The sequence below is a fragment of the Colobus angolensis genome, unplaced genomic scaffold (assembly GCF_000951035.1).
Source record: "Colobus angolensis palliatus isolate OR3802 unplaced genomic scaffold, Cang.pa_1.0 Scaffold239, whole genome shotgun sequence".
Classification (NCBI taxonomy): domain Eukaryota; kingdom Metazoa; phylum Chordata; class Mammalia; order Primates; family Cercopithecidae; genus Colobus; species Colobus angolensis.
Window position 1 is genome coordinate 480,388 of NW_012115588.1, and position 20,042 is coordinate 500,429.

The 20,042-nt window shown below is 46.4% G+C and overlaps 1 protein-coding gene across 1 annotated transcript in view; it reads left to right on the forward strand.

Annotated features, from left to right (window-relative positions):
• MEI1 (meiosis inhibitor 1) overlaps positions 1-20,042 on the forward strand; it is an 89,732-nt gene that overhangs the window by 56,646 nt on the left and 13,044 nt on the right. Inside the window, exons 18-24 of the mRNA XM_011945146.1 lie at positions 5,542-5,817; positions 10,961-11,126; positions 13,516-13,620; positions 16,150-16,260; positions 16,550-16,710; positions 19,225-19,306; positions 19,494-19,669. Of these exons, the coding sequence (XP_011800536.1) occupies positions 5,542-5,817; positions 10,961-11,126; positions 13,516-13,620; positions 16,150-16,260; positions 16,550-16,710; positions 19,225-19,306; positions 19,494-19,669 (1,077 nt within the window). The remainder of the gene's footprint in view (positions 1-5,541; positions 5,818-10,960; positions 11,127-13,515; positions 13,621-16,149; positions 16,261-16,549; positions 16,711-19,224; positions 19,307-19,493; positions 19,670-20,042) is intronic.

Sequence of the window (20,042 nt, forward strand, 5' to 3'; positions counted from 1 at the left end):
TTTTTTTTTTTTGTGAGACGGAGTCTTATTCTGTCACCAGGCTAGAGTGCAGTGGTGTGATCTCGGCTCACTGCAACCTCCACCTCTCAGGTTCAAGTGACTCTCCTGCCTCAGCCTCCTGAGTAGCTGGGATAGCAGGCGCCTGCTACCACGCCCAGCTAATTTTTTATATTTTTAGTAGATATGGGGTTTCACCATGTTGACCAGGCTGGTCTTGAACTCCTGATCTCAGGTGATCCACCCGTCTTGGCCTCCCAAAGTGCTGGGATTACAGGCGTGAGCCACCGCGCCTGGCCTGAAATGTTCTTTATAGCTATTCATTTTCTAGTCCAAGATTCAATGTAGAATTATACATTACATTAGGTTGTCATGTGTCCCACTTTAGTTTTTTTTTTTTTTTTTTTTTTTTTTTGGTCTTTGAACAGCTTCTTAGCTTAGCTTTTTTGTTTTACGACTTCATGACATTTAAAATTACAGAACAGTTATTTTGTAGACCGTTCCTCACTTTGGATTTTTCTGATATGTCTTCATTATTAGGTTTAGGTTGTACATTTTGGACAAGAATACCACACAAGTAATGTTGTGTCTTCAGGAGGCATATGATGATGGTTTTTCCCATTATTGGTAATGTTTTTGGTGATTACTTGATGTGTTAGATTTCTTCAGTATAAAGTTACTATTTTTTGGCCACATGCAGTGATTCATGCCTGTAATCCCAGCACTTTGGGAGGCCAAGGTGAGAGGATTGCTTGAGGCCAGGTGTTCGAGACCAGCATGGGCAACAAAGGGAGAGCCTTTCTCTACAAAAAAAAAAAAAAAAATTAAGTTACCATTTATCTCCTTGTAACTAATAAGTATCTAGTAGGAAGACACTTTGAGGTTATGTATATATTCTGCTCCTCATCAAACTTTCTCCTAGTTTTAGCATCCATTGATGATTGCGGGCTGAATGAAGATTACAAAACGGTGATTTTTCTGATACAATTTCTTTTATATATATATACACACACACACACACATTTGTTTTTTAGAGAGTTTTGCCCTGTCGCCCAAGCTGGAGTGCAGTGGTGCAATCTTGGCTTACTGCAACCTCTGCCTCAGGTTCAAGCAATTATCCTGCCTCAGCCCCTCAGGTAGCTGGGATTATAGGTGCCTGCCACCATGCCTGGCTAATTTTTGTGTTTTTAGTAGAGACAGGGTTTCACCATGTTGGCCAGGCTGGTCTCGAACTCGTGACCTCGAACTCCTGACCTCGTGATCCACTCGCCTCGGCCTCCCAAAGTGCTGGGATTACAGGCGTGAGCCACCATGCCTGGCTTACAATTCCCTCTATATTTTTTAATTGGAATTCTACTGTATGGATGTTTTCTTTCTTTTATTTATTTATTCATTTTACTCAATATTATTATTATTTTTTGAGACAGGGTCTTACTTTGTCACCCAGACTGGAGTGCAGTGGTGTGATCACAACTCCCTGCAGCCTTGACCTCCTGAGCTCAAGCAATACTCCCACCTCAGCTTCCTGAGTAGCTGGTACCACAGGCATGCACCACCATGCCTGGTTAATTTTTTGTTTTCTGTAGAGACAGGCTGGTCTCAAACTCCTGGACTCAGACAATCCCCCTGCCTTAGCCTCCCAAAGTGCTAGGATTATAGGTGTGAGCCGCTGCTCCTCTCTCCAGTATTATTTTTGAGAATTAGTCATGTAGATTCATGTTGCCCTAGTTCATCAGAAAGTTGTTCTGATTAGAGTGAAAAGAAAGGTTAGGAGGGAGGTGAGAGAGAGTTTAGAAGGCCAGACAGGGACCATCAAGCTACTGGAGGCAGGGAAACTCTTTGTTCTGGGCAGGTGGTGGAGCTAAAGAGGTGTGGGTAGAGGAGCACCCTCCATGGTCACTGAGGTCCTTGGTGAGCAATGGGACTGCCTAGGTGGGGTGGGACACCTTCAGGAGGCTTGTGCATGTCTTCCCCACAAAATTTGCCTGCTAGGTCCCAGGCCTTTCCTTTGCTTCTGTCTCTGATGTTACCTTCTCTATGTGGTATCTTCTATGAGAAGGCTTCCTTGGTGCCATTTACCTGTGAATGCCCTTTGTGTAGAAGCAGGGTAACCTTGTATACCTGCATTGTGCAGAAAGGCAGGACTCTTGGGTTCACATTCTGGTTCTGTTGCTAATGTTCTGGGCCTTCCTGGAGAGATCTCCTTCCCTTTCTGGGCCTTGGGCAGAGTTATCTCTGAGATCTTTTCTGATTCTCATGGTCTTTGAGCCTTTGTGGAAGCAGTGGAGGAGATACACACTGATGTGTGTTGAGGTATGTGTCTGAGGATCCCCAGTAGCCAGAGTGTGGGTGATTCTGTGGGGACGGATATTTCAGAGTGTCAGGCCCTACTTATGCCTAGAAGCTCTTCCTTTTCAGCATCTTCATTCCAGTTTGATCAGCATTTCCTAAGCTGTTGAACACAACTCTATGCCCATGATTTTTTATTTGCTTCTCAACATTTCAGCAGCTCAACCAATGTGGATTGACCACTTGACATGAGCTAGGTACCATGTGGGGCCCTGTCAGGTCTGAAATGAATCAAACAAGTTCCTTGCCCTCAGAGAACACAAGTTTGTCAGGAGAGACAAAAAGATCTCCTGTGGGGCAGGCAGCTACAGTAATGATGTTCTCCTGGAGCTGTAGGACTGGCCAAGAAGCAGCAAAGCACAAGGGGAAAGATTGTGTCTGATTATATAGCATCAGGAGAGGCTTTTTGGAGGAGATGGAGGAGGTGAAGGGAGAACCTTGAAACTGAGAGCAGAGTATGATTTAATGTACAGAAGTGGGAAGATGCCCAATCTATCCATTCAAGGAAGGAAGCCTAGCTTAATGTGCCTTAGCTAAGTCATATGGGAGGTAGAATAGAGAGGAGCTGAAAAGGTAGACTTAAGTCTTTATTAAAATGCTTGAAAATGAAATTAGGCCGGGCGCAGTTGCTCATGCCTGTAATCCTAGCACTTTGAGAGGCCGAGGCAGGCTGATTGATTGAGCTTAGGAGTTTGAGACCAGCCTGGGCAACGTGGTGAAACCCTGTCTCTACTAAAATACAAAAAATTAGCCGGGCATGGCAGCATGTGCCTGTAGTCCCAGCTACTTGGGAGGCTGAGGCAGGAGAATTGCTTGAACCTGGGAGGCAGAGGTTGCAGTGAGCTGTGAGCTGAAATTGTGGCACTGCATTCCAGCATGGGTGACATAGTGAGACTCTGTCTCCAAAAAAAAAAAAAAGAAAGAAAGAAAATGAAATTAAGGGAACAATTCCATTTACAATGGCATCAAGACATTAAATACTTGGGAATATAACTTAACAAAGTATAAGGACTACAGTTCTCGCATTGTTATAAAGAACTACTAGAGACTGAGTAATTTATAAAGAAAAGAGATTTATGTGACTCAGTTTCACAGGCTGTACAGGAAGCATGGCTGAGGAGGTCTCAGGAATCTTAATCATGGCAGAAGGCAAAGGGGAAGCCGCCACATGTTATGTGGCTGGAGAAGGAGGAAGAGAGTGAAGGGGGAGGTGCTACAAACTTTAAAACAACCAGATCTCATGAGAATTCACTCAGTATTATAAGAGCAGCAAGGGGGAAGTCCACCCCCATGATCCAGTCACCTCCCACCAGGCTCTTCCTCCAACATTGAGGATTATAATTTGGACATGAGATTTGGGCAGGGACACAAATCCAAATCATATAAACTTACATAGTGAAAATTTCAAAACATTACTGTTTTTCTCTAGTTTTTTTTTTTAATTAAAAATCTAAGTTAACAGACTGCATTCATGAATTGGAAGACTTAATAGTGTTAAGATGGCAGTGCTCTCCAAATTGATCAATAGATTCAATGCAATCTGTATTAAAATCCCAGCTGTACTTTTTTGCAAAAATGAACAAGCTGAACCTAAAATTCATATGGAAATGCAAAATAATCAAAACAATCTTGAAAAAGAAGAACAAAGTTGGAAGACTCATACCTTTTTTATTTTGGAACTTGCCAAAAAACTATAGTAATCAGGATAGTGTGGTACTGACATAGGGGTAGACATATAGGTCAATGGAATAGAATTGAGAGTCCAGAAATAAACCCATATATTTATGGTCAATTTTTGATGAGGATGCCAAGATAATTCAATGGGGGAAGATGTGTCTTTTCAGAAAATTTTCAGGAACAACTAGACACATATATGCAAAAGAATGAAGTTGGACTCTTAACTCATACTATACACAAAAATGAACTCAAAATGAATGAAAGACCTAAATGAGCCAAAACTGTAAAACTCATATAATAGCATACTAAGGAATTTTTTTTTTTGAGAAAGAGTTTCACTCTTGTTGCCCAGGCTGGAGTGCAATGGCGCAATCTTGACTCACCGCAACCTCCGCCTCCCGGGTTCAAGCGATTCTCCTGCCTCAGCCTCCCAAGTAGCTGGGATTACAGGCATGTGCCAATATGCCCTGCTAATTTTGTATTTTTAGTAGAGACGGGGTTTCTCCATGTTGGCCAGGCTGGTCTCAAACTCCCAACTTCAGGTGATCTGCCCACCTCGGCCTCCCAAAGTGCTGGGATTACAGGCATGAGCCCCCGTGCCCAGCCTCATACTAAGAAATTTGAACATTGTTATATGTGCAATGGGAAGAGGCAGGTTTGTGAGAAGTAAGAAATTATTCAACAAGGCAGGGCATGGTGGCTCACACCTGTAATCCCAGCACTTTAGGAGGCCAAGGCGGGTGGATCACCTGAGGTCAGGGTTCGAAACGAGCCTGACCAACATGGAGAATCCCCATTTCTACTAAAAATACAAAATTAGCTGGGCATGGTGGCACATGCCTGTAATCCCAGCTACTCAGGAGGCTGCGGCAGGAGAATCACTTGAACCCGGGAGGCAGAGATTGCAGTGAGCCGAGATCATGCCATTGCACTCCAGCGTGGGCAACAAGAGCGAAACTCTGTCTCAAAAAAAAAAAAAAAAAAGAAATTATTCAACATATCTCCCCGTTACCCCTTCTGTGCCAGGCCGTATACTAAGTGCACAGATTAATCTGTCACAGTCCCACCCTCAAGCAGCTTTCAGTCTAGTGTGGGAGGTAGACATGCACACTGATAATTACAACCCACTGTGGCACCATCATCAAGCTGGGTTTCTTGACCTCAGCACTATTAACATTTTGCACAGATCATTCTTCTTTTGGGATAGACTTTCCTGGCATTGTAGGATATTTAGCAGCATCCCCACTAGATCCCAATAGCATTCCCCCAATCAAGGTAGTAAAAAATGTCTCCAGACTTTACCAAATGTCCCATGGGAGCAAAATGACCCCTAGTTGAGAACTGTTATAAGGTAAGTACAGTGGTATTTGCTCACTAGAGTGCCTTGGGATGAGCTAGCCAAGGTGTCCTGGAATACTGAGATGTCAGTACATTTTTCCTAGTCATCTCTTGGCCATGTTGGGGTCTCTTGGGTCCTCTGCAAGGTGTATTTACCTCCTTTCTTTGTTTTGCCTTTAGACTATGGTCAGTGCAGTCAGAAAATTCCTAGAAGGCATCCCAGACCTGCAGCTAGTCTATACCCACCATCCGCTCCTGCTCAGGTTCTTTCTGTTGTATCCAGAGCTCATGAGTAGGTATGGGCACCATGTCCTGGAACTTTGGTTCTCCTGGGAAGACAGCAGCTGTGAGGAACTGGATGATGTCACCTCTGCTGGGCAGCCCGCCCTTCCTACCAGCTTAGCAGTCCTGTTCCAGTTGCTCAGAAGCATCCCCAGCATCATGCTCATCTTGCTGGTAGGCAACCACTCATTCATTTCTACATTCAGAAATGGTGGGCCTTCTCTCTCTGAGAGCCAGTTTAGTGACATCAGGAGGCACCCACATCTGCTTCAGCTCACCTCTGGACGTATCACTGTCTGCATGTGAGTTGGGCGGGGGGTCTTTTCTACTTGTAGGTGCCTGGTTTCTATAAATCCATACTCTTTCCTAAGTCTAATGGAAGTCTACCAACTGAGACATGTGTGCCTCTCTTCCCCCCAGGGGATGACACTATAAAATGCAGATCTTAGTCACTATCCCCTCTCACCTCCCTGTCATCTCTCAAGCAGATTCTGCTGACACAACGTTTAATGTTAAAGGAAGCCCATGAGGCATGTAGATGGAGATTTCTGATGACAGAGGGACTCCTCCTCTTTTTTGCCATGACTCACATGATAATATTATATGTGCATTACTTGCTCAGGCATACCTAGAATTGTCAGATGCCCCAATACTTTTTTTTCTGGAGACAGAGTCTCATCCTGTTGCTCAGGGTGAAGTGCAGTGGCATGATCTGGGCTCACTGCAACCTCCACCTCCTGGGTTCACACAGTTCTTCTGCCTCAGCCTCCTGAGTAGCTGGGACTACAGGCACACACCACCACACCCAGCTAATTTTTTTTTTTTTTGTATTTTAGTAGAGATGGGGTTTCACTGTGTTGCCCAGGCTGCCAGTACTTTTTAATGAAGTACATTACTGAAATTCCCATCAGGAGTTACATGGGTTAATTAGATTAGATAAGGTAAACTGCCTAGTGGCTGGCTTTAACTCAACTTTTTTACCTGCTACTCAAGAAAGCACATTGAACAACAAATTAGATACCAAGGAGAGTAGCAGGGAACAGAACTAAGATACTAGGTTTTCTTCACCAGATGAAATATTTGGGGTCAGTTCCTCACACATAGTAGGTACTTATAAATTATGACCCGTTGAATTATGGGTCTGGACAGATCTAAGTCTGTCTAGGGATAGTAGTGACAATACAGACGTGCATCACTTAATGATGGGGATACATTTTTAGAAACACGGTATTAGGTGATTTTGTCGTTGTGCCAACATCATGGAGTATACTTACACACATCTAAATGGTCTAGCCTACTACATTTAGGTACATGGGATGACCTGTTACTCCTAGGCTATAATCCTATAGAACATGTTACTGTACTGAATATTGTAGACAAATGTAACACAGTGGCATTTGTATATCTAAACATTAGAAAAGATATAACATGACTATGTCTTATTTTTTTCTTTCTTTTTTTTTTTTTTCTTGCTCTGTTGCCCAGGCTGGAATGCAGTGGCAGGATCATGGCTCACTGCAGCGTCAATCTCCTGGTTTCAAGTGATCCTCCTGCCTCAGCCTCCCAAGTAATGAGAATTGACTGGGTGCTGCAGCTCATGCCTGTAATCCTAGTACTTTGGGAGGCCGAGCCGGGTGAATCACCTGAGGTCAGGAGTTCAAGACCAAGTAGCTGGAACTATAGGCATGTGCTACTGTGTCTGGCTAACTTTTATATTTTTTGTAGAAACAGTGTTTTGTCATGTTGCCCAAGCTGGTCTCAAATTCCTGGCCTCCAGTGATCCTCCCACCATGGCCTCCCAAAGTGTTGGGATTATAGGCATAAACGACTATGCCTGCCATTTTTTTCTTTTTAAATACATGAAACATAGGCTTAGAGAGTTTTGCCCATGGTCACAAGAGTTGGGAATCAAAATATTAAAACCCAGATTTTAACTCCCTATCTATCAGTTGTTCTGTCTGAGGCTCTCTTTTTACTCAGTCTATTTATTCTCCCTGGGTTGTCTCATTCACACCCATGGCTTTGTTTGCCTCCTGCCTGTATAGTGATAACTCAAATCTCTGCACCACCCCTGACCTCTCTCCTGAGCTCAGACCCACGAAGTCTACCATCTGTTTGACATTTCTGCCTAAAATGGAGCTCATTATCTCCTCTCCCAAATTCCCTTTTTCAGCCCGGGTCTTCCTAGAATGGAGGTCCCTCACTAACTGAAAGCTGTGCTAGGCCACTAACTTCATGGGATGTAAATATTAAATGAAGCAAATCAAACAGAAATTGAATCTCAGGAGACCAAATACTTAGAGTCTACATCCCAGGGAAGCTGGAGTGGATGCCCCACCATTTATACTGGTGACCCAGTCCTTGTCCTTGAATGTGCACCATCCTCATCACCTCTCCTTTCTGGAGGTGGTGGAGGTCAGGGCAGAGAGGAGTCTTGTGCTTCACTTGGCATAGAGCTTAACAGAAAGGAGCTGCCTTCAAGACGGGTTGTTGCATAGAGGATTAGGAAGATAGAGGCTAATCTGAACTTCAGTTTCCTCCCACAGAAAATGGAGAAAACATGAGGGTAGATGAGATAGTATGTAGGAACACTCTTGGTTTGCTTCGCATAGTGGGCTGTCATTCATTAATCATTGACTCTGCCTCTGAACCAGATAAAGTTCATCTCAGAGAAGCTAATTGAATTGCCCAAGGTCATATAGTTAATAAGGGTCATGGCTATGACTGGAGCCCAAAGTGAGTAAGTTTTTCACTAACTTAGACCCTAGAGACATCAATGAACAGCAGGGAGACCGGGCATGGTGGCTCACACCTGTAATCCCAGCACTTTGGGAGGCTGAGGCGGGTGGATCACAAGGTCAGGAGTTAGAGACCAGCCTGGTCAACAACATACAATTTAGTAGCCCGTCTCTACTAAAAATACAAAAAATCAGCCGGGCATGGTGCTGGGCGCCTGTAGTCCCAGCCACTCGGCAGGCTGAGGCAGAAGAATCGCTTGAACCAGGGAGGCGGAGGTTGCCATGAGCCAAGATTGAGCCACTGCACTCCAGCCTGGGTAACAGAGCTAGACTTCATCTCAAAAAAAAAAAAAAAAAAAAAAAACAGCAAGGAACAACTTTATTGTCTGTTCATATATATAATTCTTACCATTTCTCCCCAGCTTCTAGCCACAGGAAGGAAAAAGAGTCTAAAAATTTGTGTTGATAACCAATTTCTGTTTTTGATCTGGGTAATTAACAGCTGAAAACAAAGCTGTTAATTGCCACTCTTATCAATGGGTGGTCTTTCATGTAGCTTGTTTAGATGTGAAGGGACAATGACATCACAGAAACTCTGTTTGTTTCCTCCTTGGCCAAGTTACCCTGGTCTATCTAATCCCAGAGAGTTCTGGACAGCAGAGACTACAGATTGGGTCATGGTTTTGCCCAGAGCCTTCCCACTGATCCATATGGTGGGGTCTACACATTCCTCTTCCTTCAGCATTCACCATAGCCACCCAAAGCTGAGTAGCCCCTTCCTTTTATACCTTTAACATTCATTAACTCAGACTTCTGAGGGACCAGCTCTGTGGCAGTGGGGCAGTGATGTGTTGGTGAAGGTGCAAGACCAGGAAACTGGTTTGACTCTGGGCTCTGTGACCTTGTGCAAGTCATGCTCCTCCTTTCCCACCGGGCTTCAGCCTCATACTGTGTAAAGGAAAGGTATTGGAAAAAATTATCTAGATTCTCTCTGGCCCTCCCATTCTGTGACCCTTTCTTTCCAGAGATGTTTTCTGAGTCCCTGCAAGGTGACAAAGATGAAGTAGACCTCATTCCTTCCCTTCATTAACTCACAGTGTAGTATAATTTACAACTTTATCACTTTTTTGATATGTAAACTGATTAACCTGCCCCAGTTTTCTCATTTGAAAAATTGGGGTGACACCTATATGGAAGAGTTATTGTAGAGGTATAAATAATGTATAAACAAATATACAGCTACTATATAAACACAACATAGTATCTGACACTATTAGGCCCTGAGTGGTTGTTGATATATAGTTGTTTTTCCAGCAACTGTGGAGGTTTCTAAGAGCCAAACTTAGACATCCCTGTGACCCCATCCCCTTCTTCTGCTCAGTGATCAGCACACCTGGGTTTGTCTGGCCAGATGCATTGTAGCCATATCTCTCTGTGTGTCAGGAGCTGCCCTTCCTGGAGAGAGAGTCCGTGTGACCTTAGATTCATAACTCTCAGTCCTCACTAGCCTAGCACATTAGCCTGTCCAAAGGAATTGGCTTCTTTGAGCTAGTGGGAGCCAGTAGCTATCAGTAGGGTAGCCTCTGGTGCAGCTTCTGACTGGCTTTGTCTTTAACATATACTCATTAAAATAACTCTGACAGCAAAATAAAAAGCAATGTCCTTTCCCATCTTCCAAGCCTAAGGCCTTTATAGCTTGGGGCAGAGATAGCCAGATGCCTTGGTAGAGAAGGGGCCTGACCTGGTCCTCACTTCCCTTACTGTGCATTGAATCTGTCCTAATTTATCCTCTCCCTGCCCAGTGACATCATCTCTCTCTCCTTCTTTTCTTCTTGAAGGCACACTCAGGTTCCCTCTCTTAAAAACAACCCTAATCCTTCCATTTGACCCGAATCCTTCCATTTGCAAGAGGGAGGCATCCTGGAAAACAGAGCTTTGGGCTTGGAGTTAGGAAATCTGCATTCAAATTCTGTCTGTGCCACTGGCTTATATGACCTTTAGCAAGTCATGTAATCTCTCTGAGCCTCTGTTTTCTCCTGTTTGGGATGGATTTAATAGGATGAACCTATTCTTTTTCTTTTTTTTTTTTTCTTGAGATGGAGTCTTGTTCTGTCACCCAGGCTGGAGTGCAGTGGTGCGATCTTGGCTCACTGCAAGTTCCGCCTCATGGGTTCATTCCATTCTGCCTCAGCCTCCCGAGTAGCTGGGATTACAGGTGCCCGCCACCACGCCTGGCTAATTTTTTGTGTTTTTAGTAGAGACAGGGTTTCACCATGTTAGCCAGGATGGTCTCGATCTCCTGACCTCGTGATCTGCCCGCCTCAGCTTCCCAAAGTGCTAGGATTACAGGCATGAGCCACCACGCCTGGCCTAGGATGATCCTGTTCTAAGGGATGGTTGTGACGTGTCAGTGCACCTAGAAGAGCCTTTGGTACATAATAGGTGCTGAGTAAGTGACAGATTACCCAGTTTTTGTGACACTCTAATTCTGGGCCCTTTTCCTGCCCCTCTGTTCTGCATTGTCACTTTTCCCCAACTGCAATACCCTCTGATCTCTCGCTTTCTTCTCTCCTGCTCAGGACCTCATCTATTCCAGCCCAGTGGACACAGCTCACAAGGTACTGATTAGCCTGAGGACCTTCCTGAGGAGGAATGAGGATATACAAGTGGGTGGTCTTATCCGAGGCCACTTCCTGCTGATCCTGCAGCGTCTGCTAGTGGAGCATGGGGCCTCCCCATCAGAAGGTCAGTCTGCAGGTGCTGTGGGCACACTTTGACCTGAAAGCCAGTCTAGAATGGGCATCTCTACCCTTGTTAGGTCTGCTCCAGGAGAGAGAATCAGGGTTTTATCTGAAAAAGAAAGGCCACTGTGGCATCAAGCTAAACTTCACCTCCTTTTTCTCACTGCAGAGTGGGCGTACATCATGCTTGGTTTGCTGTGTGTGTGTTTAACGTAACTGGATGTGTTTGATGTGTGCATGCATATCCCCACCCTGTGCAGCATGTGCTCAGACTTGTTTGTCACAAGCATGGCAGCCCCCCGTGGGAAGAAGAAAGTGAGAAATCTGAAGGAGGCTGGAGGCAGCAGCAGTCCACAGGGGCTGGGAAGGGAGGTGGATCTGTGATGTGTTGGAAGCTCCCAGTGAGATCTGGGGGAATAGTTTCCAAATCTGGCATGGTACTCACTGGAGTCAAGGAAGCTTGATGTTTGGTACAGTATGGAGACACTGAAAATTGGGATTGGTTTATTTTATTGTATTTATTTATTTTATATTTTATATATTTTATATTTATATGTCATTTTATTTTTGAGACAGAGTCTCACTCTGTCACCCATGCTGGAGTGCAATGGCAAGATCTCTGCTCACTGCAACCTCCACTTCCCGGGTTCAAGCAATTCTTGTGCCTCAGCCTCCCAAGTAGCTGGGACTTACAGGCGTGTGCCACCACACCTAGCTAATTTTTTTTTTGTATTTTCAGGACAGACGGGGTTTCACCATGTTGCCCAGGGTGGTCTCAAACCCCTGAGCTCAAGTGATCTGCCCGCCTCAGCCTCCCAAAGTGCTTGGATTACAGGGATGAGTGACTGCGCCCGGCTCAATTTTTTTCTATTTTTAGAGAAGCTGAATTTTCTTTTTGAGACAGGGTCTCACTCTGTTGTTCAGGCTGGAGTGCAGTGGCATGATCTCGGCTCACTGCAACCTTCACCTCCCGGGTTCAAGTGATTCTTCTGCCTCAGCCTCCCTCGTAGCTGGGATTACAGGCATGCACCACTGGGCCTGGCTAATTTTTTGTATTTTTAGTAGAGGTGGGGTTTCACTATATTGGCCAGGCTGTCCTTGAACTCCTGACCTCAATTGATCCGCCTGCCTCAGCTTCCCAAAGTGCTGGGATTACAGGTGTGAGCTACCACACTCGGCCTAAAATTATATTTCTAAGCAAAGCGAGAGGCAATCTGTGGCTGCCTGACAGAGGACTGAGGGTTTGGAAGTAGATTTAAGGGTGTCAAGAGGAGATGAGTTATTTCTTTTCAGGGAAGGACAAGCCATGTTTAACTGATAATACTGGTTAAGAACCTTAAGATTTAGTGGAAACATAGTGGGAAGGCCATGGGCATTGGATTCAGATTTGGGTCTATTTGAGCCATAGACAGTGACTTATAAACAACAGAAATTTGTTTCTCCCAGTTTTGGGGGCTGGGAAATCCAAAATCAAGGTGCTGAAAGATTCAGTGTCTGGTGAAGGCCCACTTCCTGGTTCATAAATGGCTGCCTGGCTAGCTGGCTGCCTGCCTGCCTTCCTGCCTTCCTTTCTTCCTTCCTTCCTTCCTTCCTTCCTTCCTTCCTTCCTTCTTCTTCCTTTTTCTTCTTTCTTCTTCTTCTTCTCTTCTTTTCTTCTTCTCCTCTTGTTCTTCTTCTTTTCCTCCTTCCTTTCCTTCTCCTCTCCCTCCTCCTCCTCCCTTCTCCTCCTCCTTTCTTCCTCCTTCTCCTCCCCTGCCCCCCACAGCCTTGACCTCCTAGGCTCAAACAATCCCCCAACCTCAGACTCCTGAGTAGCTGGGGTTATAGGCATGTGCCAGCATGATGGCTTGTCTTCTTACTGTGTCCTCACATGGCAGAAGGGGTGAGGGAGGGAGTTTCTTTCAAAAGGCCACTCATCCCATTCATGAAGATTTTGCTCTCATGATTCAGTCATCTACCAAAGACCTCACTTCCTAATACTATCACATTGGGGGTTAAGATTTCAGCATGAATTTTGGAGGAACACAAACATTCAGACCATAGCGTCCTGCCACTTTCTGGCTGTGGGACCTTGGAGAAGTCACTCAGCCTCTCTGAGCCTCAATTTTGTAAATGCAAAATAGGAATAACAATTCGTGCTTCACATTTTTTTTAGTGGGATTAAATGAAATAATGAATTCCTGGTACCAACCTATGTCTGGCACTTAGTTTATCAGTCACATCTGTTCCGAATGAAGAAAGAAATAGGAGTAAATCCCAGCAAAACACCTCACCCCTTAGGAAACAGAAAACTTTGAACCTGTTATTAAGGGCCATTAAAGCAGGGGAGGGTGTCTGACCTTCAGGTGATCTGAGCATCAGGCTTCCTGCCTAGCCCTCCTTGTTCTTCACAGCCTCGGGGAACCTACCATTGCTGCTGAGCCTCCTCTCCCTGATGCAGCTCAGGAATGTATCAGAGCAAGAACTGGACAGCATGGCCATGAAGCTCCTTCACCAAGGTGCCCTGGCTGCTTGGGATAGTGCTCGAGGGTCCAGGGCTGGATGTGCAGTGGGTGCTCACTAAGTAGGCTGGTGTTCTTCTTTCTTCTACTCTTTCATCCCTTTGGAAGAAGCTAGTAGGTCAGTCTATCCCTAGGGTTTTCTTGCTAAAGGACCTCTCAGGGCTTTCTCTGCTTGTTCTCTGGGAATGTTTGGGAGACACCTCACCTCTGCAAAAAATCAGCATTATGAGGCCAGGTGGGGGGCGGTGCTCATGCTTGTAATCCCAGCACTTTGGGTGTTTGAGGCAGGAGGAATTGTTTGAAGCCAGGAGTTCAAAACCAGCCTGGGCAACATAGCAAGATCCTGCCTCTATAAACGGCCAGGCCTGGTGGCTCACGCCTATAATCCTAGCACTTTGGGAGGCTTAGGCAGCGTGTGTTTACGCTCAGGAGTTCAAGACCAGCCTTGGTAACACGGTGAAACCCTGTCTCTACAAAAAAAATACCAAAAATTAGCTGTACGTGGTGATGCAGACCTACATATAGTCCGAGCTACTTGGAAGGACCGAGGCGGGAGGATTGCTTGAGCCCAGGACGTCAAGGCTGCAGTGAGCTATGATCTCACCACTGCACCCAGCCTGGGCAATGGAGTGAGACTTCATCTCTAAAACAAACAAATCAGTGTGTGACAGGCACAAGCTCTAGAGTCAGGAAGGCCTGGGTTTGAATCTCAGCTTAGTCACCAGCAATCATCTAATCTCTGTGAGCCTTAGGTTCCTCATAGGTAAAGTAAGTAGTACTTTCCTAACCTAGGGTTAAGATAAGGAATACTTACCTAGTTAGTTAGAGAATGTCACATAGTCACCACCTTCCCAAGGGAACTTTAACCGTCCAGTGAAGTGCAGTTCCCTGCACTTGCCACATCCCCTCTCCTAGTTAGTTAGAGAATGTCACATAGTGCTTGACACACAGTAGGCCTTCAACAGATGCTATCCATGCAGATTCCTTTTTTCCTGGCACAAAGTCAACTCTCCACCTCATCCTACAATTGACTCAGATCTGATGATCCAGTTCACAGTTCTCCAGGCTTCTTTCTTACACCCCAAACCTCCTTGGTTTCTCAACTCATGATGCTGTCGTCACTTCATAGGCAGCACCTGCAGGAAGATTTGCTGAGGGAAGCTTGAAATGAATAGGAAAAATGATGTGTCTTCAGTGTCTGTGGACTGCCCCAGGTCCTCTAGCCACATGTGAAGATGCGGCACCTTCCCTGCCTGGAGCCCAGTCCACCTCATGAGAAGATCAGTGTCAGATTCAAAAAAAGGCCACTGGGGACACATTGCAGATGGCCTCAGCCTGGTGCCAGTCATCACCAGCCTGTCTGTGAGATCACGACTGACACTAAGCTAGGAGGGAGATCTGTGTGTGACAAACTCAGCCTTCAAAAGAGCCTCTGACAGGGAGTAACAGGCTGAAACCCACATATGAAATGTAATAGGACATTTACATATAATCCTTGAGCACTTCTATATGAGAGCAGAGAGTAGAGGACTGTGGTTCAGGGTGGAGATACTGTTGTGGGAGGGAGCCGAGACCTGCTTGTCTGGGTGGCCACAGAAGTCAGGGTGTGATGTAGCTGCCAAAAAGTGAATGAAGATGTAGGTAGGTTTCATATTAGGATGGGGATAGGGAGATAGGAAGTAGGAGTTCCCAACAGTAAAGGGATATGTTCTATAGATGTCTACAGTATAATGTTGCACTGATGAGTCCTGGGAGAATGCAGAAGCAGCATCTAATCCTGCCTTGAGAGGTTAAGGAAGGCTTCAAGGGGGAGATTAACTTTGAGCTGAATCTTTTTTTTTTTGAGACAGGGCCTCACTCTGTCACCCAGGTTGAAGTGTAATAGCATGATAACTGCTCCCTGCAGCCTCAACCTCTAGGGCTCAGGTGATCCTTCCACCTCAACCTCCTGAGCAGCTGGGACTACCAGTGTGTGCCACCATGCCCAGCTAATTTTTTGTTTTTTTTTGTGGAGAGACGAGGTCTCACCACGTTGCCCAGGTTGGTCTCGAACTCCTGGGCTCAAGCAATCCACCTGCCTCCGCCACCCAAAGTGTTGAGATTACAGGCGTAAGCCACTGCGCGGGCCTGAGCTGAATCTTGATTGCTGACGAGGACTAGAGGTGTTAGCCAAATGAAGTGATGTGAGAGAGGGGATGTGGCAAGTGCAGGGAACTGCACTTCACTGGACGGTTAAAGTTCCCTTGGGAAGGTGGTGACGATGTTCAAAGGATCCCTTTGAATTCCTGAAGTCTTTCTGGCTAATGTGCAGCTGTAGGATGCTTGCCTGATGTTTGTCTAGATGGAAGGTGTGAATGTGCCTTAAGGTTTGTCACTGTGTTTCTTTCCATTGGTTGTAATATCAGGGATACTTAGTTTGTGCTTGCTCCCCAAGACTGACGTCTGAAATAGCCAGTCACAGGCTACCACCTGTGACAAGTGTGAGTGTTGTGCGACAGGCCGCCTGGGGCCTCTCATCTCTTGCAGTAAGCAAGCTGTGTGGGAAGTGCAGCCCCACTGACGTGGACATCCTACAGCCCTCCTTCAACTTTCTGTATTGGAGCCTTCATCAGACCACACCCAGCAGTCAGAAAAGAGGTGCAGGGGCCCGGGCTGGGATAGTGAAGAGTGCTGGGCAGTCTGTGGTCCTCTCTACCTCAACTTTTTCATCTTAAAAAAATGAATAGGGTTCTGTGTGTGCGGCTGGTAGTCATAAGGTCCTTTCTGGCCCTAATAACCTGAGCTTCTGTTATATAAGCTGGGACCCTTAGAGCCTGAGGATGATCCTCTGTTTGTGAAGCCCCCATCAGGTGCTAAGCACCATGGTGGCACTTAGCTGAAACTCCTCTGTAACTCCGGTGGACCCTGCCCTGCCCACCCCCTGCAGCTGCTGCAGTGCTCCTGAGCAGCACAGGCCTGATGGAGCTTCTGGAGAAGATGCTGGCCCTCACCTTGGCAAAGGCAGATTCTCCCAGGACTGCACTCCTCTGCTCTGCCTGGCTGCTCACGGCCTCCTTCTCTGCCCAGCAGCACAAGGATAGTTTGCAGGTTAGTCTCTAACTCCTGTGGCTTTGAGGCATGGGGTGGCACTCAAAGGAGTGTTGAAGATCCTGAGTTCTGGTCCCAGCTCTGGGGCTTATTAGCTGTGACCTTGGCAAGGTATTTACCCTTTCTGAGCTCAGTTTCCTTACCTACAAAATGGGGAAAACATCTCAGGGTTGTTGTGAGGTTGGTTTATATTAATCCACTTAACACAAAGTTTACCTATACTCCAGGCTCTATTCTTGGCACAGAGGAATAAAAAATGAATATAGCATGTGTCCTACCCTTAGGGAACTTGTAGTCTTTAAGCAAAGCCTTGACAGATAAGATTGTACTCAGCAAAGATAGTGGGGAAAGGCGTTCTAGGTAGAGAGAACAATATGAGCAAAGGCATGAAGCTGCACAAATTCAGGAGATGCTCTGTATGTTTAGGGAGTGGTGAGGTGCTCTGTGTGACGAGAATGTGGTGAATGAATGGAGCAGAACAGACCAGACGGGGAGGCAGAAGCCAGCCTGCAACCTTGAAGTGTAGCATGGCAAGCTGTGGAATGCCGCACATGGTTAACTGTCATTATTACTGTTCGAGAAAGTGATGCAGGGAAGAGAAGAGCAGTGGATATATCCACAGAGCACCCATTTCCCCTCAGCCCCTCCCTCTTGTAGGGCCTTGTCATCACAGTGACCTGCATGAGCTCCTCTGTGGGCTGCTTCTCATGGAAACCATCTGCTAGCCTCTGTGGTATCCTCACACTGTGCCCAATACTGTGCCAATCTAGTGATGGGCACACAGAAGTGACATCAGTTTTAAACTTTGGCCTCTAGAGGGGCAACAAACTGCGGTAAATCTATGCTCTGGCAAATCCTGCAAGTTGTTACCTGTGGTTGGTTTAGGACAGAAACCTTTCCTAATTTTCTGTGTGAGGCTGCTGGGCTCATCCAGCTGTCTACAGTCACCTGCCTAGGAGAAAACTTGCATTTTGTCCTTGGCTCTGCCCTGACCCTCAGCTCATACCTAGGCAATTACCTGCCCCCAGCCACCTCCAGTGCCCTAACTCAGGCCTGATCATTTGTCCTCCCCACTAATGTGACCTAGTTACAATCTCCTGGCCACCCATCTCTTCCCTCCTCTGCATGTCCTATCATTGCAGCCACAGTCTGTCCTCACATCCCTTCTGCCCAAGCTCCTAAAGCAGCCTTTTTGTCCTCCTCTAGGCCTGGCCCTCTGCAGCCTTACTTTCTGCCATTCCCACCCACCTTCCCTGTCCTCTGGTCAGGCATTTGTGCTTCTCCCAGTCAGCTGTGCTCCTTCACATCGCCATACCTTTTTTTTGTCTGTTTTGTTTACAATTAATAGACTTCATTTTTAGGACAGTTTTAGATTTATAGAAAAATGGTGCAGGTAGTACAGAGAGTTCCCATATAACGCTCCCCCCCAACCCCCCGACACACACACACACACACACACACAGAGTTCCCTGTCATTTTATTTTTTGAGACAAAGTTTTGCTCTTGTTGCCCAGGCTGGAGTGCAGTGGTACAATCTTGGCTCACCACAACCTCAGCCTCCTGGGTTCAAGCAATTCTCCTGCCTTAGCCTCCCGAGTAGCTGGGATTACAGGCATCCGCCACCACACCCAGCTAATTTTGTATTTTTAGTAGAGATGGGATTTCTCCAAGTTGGTCAGGCTGGTCTTGAACTCCTGACCTCAGGTGATCTGCCCACCTCGGCATCCCAAAGTGCTGGGATTACAGGCGTGAGCCACTGTGCCCAGCCTGTCTTAATTTCATAGATGAAGAAAGTAAGGCATGCTAAGAGAGGTGCAGTAACTTGCCCAAGGCCATACAACTGACAGGTAGCAAAGCCAGGATTATTATTATTATTTTTTTAAAGAAATGGAATCTTCGCCCAGGCTGGAGTGCAGTGGCAGTATCCCAGCTCATTGCAGCCTTGGCCTCCCGGCCGAAGTGATTCTCTCACCTCAGCCTCCTAAATAGCAAGGACTACAGGCACATGCTACCATGCCCAGCTAATGTTTTTGTATTTTCTTGTAGAGATGGGGTTTTGCCATGTTGTCCAGGCTGGTCTTTAACTCCTGGGCTCAAGCAGTCCTCTCACCTCAACCACCCAAAGTGCTGGGATTACAGGTGTAAGCCGCTGTACCTGACCTGAGAGCCAGGATTTCGATTTGGCCTGACTCCAGATTTTTTTAGAGTTAGGTGTATAGTGAACAGAGCCAGAGACTGAACCACAGATGAGGCCAGGGAAGGCTGTCTGGTGGAGGAGGCCAGTGAGGATTGCAGAGATTTGGAAGAAAAAGAGTTGTGCAGGTACAGACTTGATTCTCCTCCTAATGCTCCTGAAGCTAGGGCTGGTGCAGCTTGGAGGACTCTGTGTGGTCTCCTCTTGTCCCCTTTTGATGCAGTGGATATGTGGGGGGAGGTGATAGAGATTTTCAGGCAGGTTATTTTCTGCCCAGGCTTCCAGAACATGGGTTAGCCCTTTACCCTGTGCCCTGCCAGGTTCACCAGACACTCTCTGTGGAAATGGACCAAGTATTGAAGGCTCTCTGCTTTCCAAAGAAAAAGACTGCATTGCTCTCAGGTATTGATCCACAAGTCTCTAGCAGAAGAAAAGCTTTTCTCCTCGGTTTTCAGATAGGACCAGCACCCTGACCAGCCTATGGTCACTCCATAATTGCTTCATCTTCATTGTCTCCCATCCTGTGACAGAGCTGAGTGGGAGGTGGGAAGGAGACAGGAACTGGGTCTAAGGAATCTCTTGTTTCCAGCTGCCATCTTATGCTTCCTGCGGACAGCCCTGCGACAAAGCTTTTCCTCTGCCCTGGTAGCCCTGGTGCCCTCAGGGGCCCAGCCACTGCCAGCCGCCGAGGACACTGTCCTAGCTCCACTGCGAACATCACAAGTCTGGTCCCTGGTCATTGGGCTGCAGAACCTCCTGGTGCAGGTAAGGCTCTTGCTGAGTGGGGCTTGCTTCTCCCAGGACAACAGCAGGAAGGGGTGGCTGCCTGTCAAGAGCCTGATATTCCTTCCAGGGCTTGGAGGGTGGGTTGAATAAGACTTTTAAAAAAAATTTTTTTTTAATTAATTAATTAATTTTTTTTAGTCAGAGTCTAGCTCTGTCGCCCAGGCTGGTGTCAAGTGGCATGATCTCAGCTCACTACAAGCTCCACCTCCCGGGTTCACGCCATTCTCCTGCCTCAGCCTCCTGAGTAGCTGGGACTACAGGCGCCCGCCACCATGCCCGGCTAATTTTTTGTATTTTTAGTAGAGACAGGGTTTCACTGTGTTAGCCAGGATGGTCTCGATCTCCTGACCTC